This window comes from Geospiza fortis, unplaced genomic scaffold (assembly GCF_000277835.1).
Source record: "Geospiza fortis unplaced genomic scaffold, GeoFor_1.0 scaffold78, whole genome shotgun sequence".
Lineage (NCBI taxonomy): Eukaryota > Metazoa > Chordata > Aves > Passeriformes > Thraupidae > Geospiza > Geospiza fortis.
This window is the reverse complement of record NW_005054339.1, coordinates 2,246,867-2,251,905: the sequence shown is the minus strand read 5'-3', so window position 1 is coordinate 2,251,905 and position 5,039 is coordinate 2,246,867. Positions and strand designations below refer to the sequence as shown.

General features: G+C 59.3%; 1 protein-coding gene across 1 annotated transcript in view; it reads left to right on the top strand.

The window, feature by feature from the left end:
- The window catches only part of STAB1 (stabilin 1), a 51,378-nt gene that overhangs the window by 44,941 nt on the left and 1,398 nt on the right, over positions 1-5,039 (top strand). The window contains exons 57-67 of the mRNA XM_031058235.1: positions 380-610; positions 1,078-1,185; positions 1,353-1,546; positions 2,160-2,304; positions 2,660-2,793; positions 3,082-3,247; positions 3,451-3,557; positions 3,772-3,891; positions 4,266-4,418; positions 4,539-4,658; positions 4,855-4,995. Of these exons, the coding sequence (XP_030914095.1) occupies positions 380-610; positions 1,078-1,185; positions 1,353-1,546; positions 2,160-2,304; positions 2,660-2,793; positions 3,082-3,247; positions 3,451-3,557; positions 3,772-3,891; positions 4,266-4,418; positions 4,539-4,658; positions 4,855-4,995 (1,619 nt within the window). The remainder of the gene's footprint in view (positions 1-379; positions 611-1,077; positions 1,186-1,352; positions 1,547-2,159; positions 2,305-2,659; positions 2,794-3,081; positions 3,248-3,450; positions 3,558-3,771; positions 3,892-4,265; positions 4,419-4,538; positions 4,659-4,854; positions 4,996-5,039) is intronic.

The window sequence follows — 5,039 nt, the reverse complement described above, 5'->3', positions numbered from 1 at the left end:
CACCCCCTCGCTGCCCACGGCTGATAAGGCCACAGCACCAAAAACCCCTCCTCGTTTGTCGAGCACAGCTGAGAGCCCTGGTTTGGGAGAAAGTATTTCACTGTGCTGTGAGCTGGGGGATGCAGAAGTTGTGGTGAACCCTGTACAGAAAGAGGACATGCTCAGCAGGGATCTGTGCCCATGTGAGACAAAAGCAAAGAGAGGGAAAAGAGAATTCTCCATCCTCCCATCCCAAACCAGGCCTCATGGGGTCTCGAAATGTTTCAGAGTGAGAAACACATTCCAGAAATGCCCAGGGGAGAGGACTGATGGGGTATTGTGGGTTCAGGGTCTTCTCTTCCTCTGCGATGGGGGTGTGTGGCAAGGGGCCAGGACTGGCAGGAAGGGATGTGTCAGACTCCTGTGCCCACCTTCACACCTGCCCACAATGCCACATTTCTGCCACATGGCTGTCCCAGGGCCCTTCCACCAAGGCATAAATGCTGTGTTTGTCCATTCCTCACAGAGTGCAACTGTACTGAGAATGGTGTGTGCAATGGAGGCCTGCACGGCGACGGCTTCTGCTTCTGTGCCGAGGGCTGGACTGGGGAGCGCTGTGAAACCAGACTGGGTGAGGGAATGCTCAGCCATTCCCTGGGACCCACCTCCTGGTCCCTGGGACCTGTTGCCACGTGGCTGCTTTCCCAGGAGCTGGGTAGTTCAAGCAGCTGTTCAGAAAGATCTCCAAAAAGGAGGTCTCAGTTGTGAGGCTCATCCCAAGATCTGCCACATGCTGTTGAATTTCACAAGGGTTGGGGTGGTGAGGAAGGGGCGGGTGAGAAAAGCTCTACTGGATTATGAGCAAGTCCCTGAGCTCAGAGGTGTTCCAGGCAGGGCTCGAGGCTGAGGTGAACACCTGAGGTGTGCTCGATGGAGTAACAAACCTCTGTGTTTGGGCAAGGCACCTGCAGAAGAGAACGGGGGGAGGGAGAGTGGTGGGAATGTGGGGTGGGTGGCCTGGGGCAAAGGCTGGTGGTGGCAGCCGTGCCCGTGTCACAGCCCTGCGGTCACTGTGAGCCGGGTGTGTTCTGGTTTCAGTGGTGGCACCCACCTGCTCTCCCCCGTGCCACGCCCAGGCCGCCTGCCGCGCCGGCAACCTCTGCGAGTGCGACCTGCACTACGAGGGGGACGGGAGAACCTGCTCAGGTACGGGCAGCACCCGGATGGGCTGCAGGGGTGGGGCGGACAAGGGGCAGGACAGCAGGTGACCGTCTGCATGGGCTACGTTGGGGTGACAGCTGGCAGGACAGCCAGGCTGAGCCCCAGGACAGCTCATGAGATGGTTTAGTTAACCCAGGACTGCCCTCCCGCAGTGATCGACATGTGCAGCCAGGACAACGGGGGCTGCGCCAGGCACGCACAGTGCTCACAAACGGGCGTGAACGTGTCCTGCGCCTGCAGCCCCGGCTACCGAGGGGACGGCTACATCTGCGAGCCCATCGACCGCTGTGCCGACGGCAGGAATGGGGACTGCAGCGAGCACGCCCTCTGCATCAGCACCGGCCCGGTGAGTGCAGCCCCGAGGGCCGGGGACATCCGTGTGCCTGGGACAGCGCCCAGCCGGGTGCCTGGGGACAGCCCTGTGACAGTGTCCCCCCTCCTGCAGTCCCCTGCCCCTCCTCTCCCGTGCCCTCAGGTGCTGTGCTCATCCTGCGGGTGCTTACCAGCAGGCAGGGGCTGTGCTGCTGTGACAGTTCTGGAGCTGAGGCCGTTTTCCCCCACTCTTCTGCCTAAGGGAGCAAAAGCTGTGTCTCTTGTGTGATTCCTGGGCTGGTCTGGGGGCTCCTGGATGGTCCTTCAAGGACAATGCTGGCCGTTTTTGCAGAAGAACCAGAGCTGATCACCACAGGCCAGAAGATAGGATTGGGAGCATGCTGTAGTGCAAGAGTCAGGAGCCATGTACCCCAAAGCTCAACTCAAACAAAAAGCACGTGCCAAGGACTCAATGTGACATTGCCTGGGTGTGGGGGTAGGACAAGGCCATGTGGCCTTTCACAGCTCTGTCACAGCCTCAGCAGGCTGCAGAGGCATTCTGAGGGCTCATCCCCATCCCCACAGGGATGCAAGGATCCCCAGTGCGTTTGCACTCACACAATTGCCGCCCTTGCCTTGTGCTGCAGAACGAGCGGCGCTGCGAGTGCAAGCAGGGCTATGTTGGTGACGGGATCCAGTGCCTGGCAGAGGTGGTGCCCCCCACGGACCGGTGCCTGGAAGCCAATGGGCAGTGCCACCGGGAGGCCATCTGCACTGACCTGCACTTCCACGGTGAGTGTGCTCAGCCCTGCTGGCCAGGGATGCTGTTCCATGGAGAGGCCATATTCCCTCATCCTCCACCTTTGGCCTGGAGCTCCCCTCAGGAGACCTGCAGGGTGGGATGGCCAAGGGGACAGGGGCTCGGGTGAGCCGTGCTTGTCTGCTGCATGTGACGTGGCCTCTGGTGGCAGTGGCTCCCGTGTGGAAGGCGAGAAGCTCAGAGGAAGCCTCTCCCTCACTTGTACCTTGTCCACATCCCACCCTCCTTAGCAGTGCTGCCCATGGTCACACAGGGACCCAGGTGACTGCCCAGAGAGGTGGCTCAGTGTGTCCTATACTGATGCTCCTGGGCTCTGGTATTTTGCAGATAAGACCATGGGTGTGTTTCACCTGCAGTCACCCCGAAAAAAGTATGACTTCACCTATGAGCAGGCTCAGGCAGCCTGTGCTGCAGAAGGCGCTTCCCTGGCCACATTCCAGCAGCTGGGAGCAGCACAGCAGGTCAGGGCAGGGGTGGCTCTGTCCCCTGTGGGGCTGGGACAGGCCATGCATCTCCCAGGGCCTGGGCCAGCCCAGGGGTGACATGTGGAGGGGTGACCTCTCAACCCCTGAGCCAGGCCCCGTTTGCTCCATCTACATCCATGAAACAGGAGGGCTGGTGGGTCTTGACCATGCCCAACATTTTGGGTGCTGGGGGTATGGTGGGTGAGGCACAATGGGAATGTTCATTGGGGCAGAAAATCTGGGACAGAGCTATTTTTAATCTAATCCTTGATTTTCCTCTTCTAGATGGGATTCCATCTGTGCTTGGTGGGTTGGCTGGACAATGGCACAGCTGGATACCCCACAGCCTACCCCAACCCCAGCTGCGGGTCCAGCCGTGTGGGCATCGTGGACTACGGCTTCCGAAGCAACCTGAGTGAGACCTGGGATGCGTTCTGCTACCGGGAGAAGGGTGAGGGTGCCAGCACTTCCCTGGGGACAGTCCTGTGTCAGGGCAGCAGGCAGGGAACTGCCCTGGAGCATGAGGGCAGGTGGGCACACCCCCTCTCCCCATGGCCATGTCCAGAGGGAAGGTGATGAGGGTACCAGAGATCAAAAGGTGCTTGGTGCAGCCAGCACTGGTGAGTCCAGTCACAGCCTGGTGTTCCTTTGCAGACGTGACCTGCAGCTGCCGTGACGGCTTTGTGGGAGATGGGTACTGGTGCAGTGGGAAACTGCCCGATGTGCTCGCAGACCAGGACCGCTTCTCCACCTTCTATTCCGTAAGCAAACGCTCTCCTGGTGCTGCAGGAGCAGCCAGGCAGAGGGAGGGGTCAGCTGGGACAGGGAGGAGTTGGGGTTTGGGCTGCCTGCAAGGTAGAGGCTACAGACACAGAGAGGGTTTCTTTCCAGGGCTGGGGGTTCCTGGGCTGGGGAAGGGGATGGCATTGTGCTGCCAGCAATGTGCTGATGGGGAAGATCTCCCATCTCTTCCAGATGTTGCTGAATTTTGCCAATGACACAGAAGAAGGGCTGGATTTTTTCATGTATTTGTCTGATGTCTCTGCTCCCAAAACTCTCTTTGCCCCTCTGAATTCTGGCTTTGCAGACAATGAGGTAAGCAAGCAGGGATGAACTATCAGGGCCCCAGAGGACAGCAGGTGTCACCAAAGCTGGCATGACAGTGTGAAATAGCCTGGGGAAGGAGGAGGAATGTGGGTCAGAGAGGACCAGTGGATTGGACGTCTCCAGCCCAGCCATTCCCTCAGAAGAGCCATTTAGGTCAGGATGCTCAGACCCTTCTCCAGCTGAGCTTTGACAATCCTAAGGATGGCAAATCCCCTCTGCTCTGCACAGTTCTGTGCTATCTATCAATGGAGCTGTCTATGGCCATGAGAGAGCCTGGGCTTGGCTGGGGGGGTGCACAGTAGCAGGGAAAGGGAGAGACCAGCTCACCCATTTCTCACGCCTGTGCACTGATGCTTATTCAGACACTGACAGGAGAAGAACTGAAGCTCCACGTGTCATCCAGCAATGTCATCCTCTTCAGCTTCAACCTCACAACGGGCACCATCATCCCATCCCAGTCAGGATACGACCTCCATGTATCAGAGCTCCCAGCAAGCAACAGTACAAAGCACTCAGTACGTTTAGCCTTGGCAGAGGGCAAAAAACACCACAAGTTTCCACCACATCTCTTTTGAGACAGGGAATGATGGGGAGCCTTTCTGGGCAGGTGACATCATCTGTGTCCTGTGCTGTAGGACGCCAAGGGGATCAATGACACGATGATTGTGGAGTGGGACATCATAGCTTTCAATGGCATCATTCACGTGATAGCAGAGCCGCTGAGGATCCCACCGCCCCTTGTTCACCTCGGCCAGGTCAGTCTGGGGCACGAACAGGGCTGGCATCAGGCCTGGGGCTGGGGATGATGTGACAGAGTCATCCCAAGAACTGGCCTTGTCCTCTGCTCCTGGCACGGCTCATTTTGGGAGGGCTGCCCACGGCCCCACTGCGGAGCGGTTCCATGGCTGTGCCGGGGCAGCGTCGTCAGGGGGGGCCGCTGTTTTGGCACAGGTGAACGGTGCGGGGCCGAGCTCCGTGGCCACGGGGACGTTGTCAGCGCTGTGCTTCGCGCTGGTGCTGCTTGCCGGCGCCGGCGCCGCCTACTACTGCGTGAGGAGGCGGCGGCAGCAGGGGCAGTTCGGGTACTATCAGGTACGGGCGAGCTGGGGAGCGGGACGAGGGGCGAGGGCGGCGGA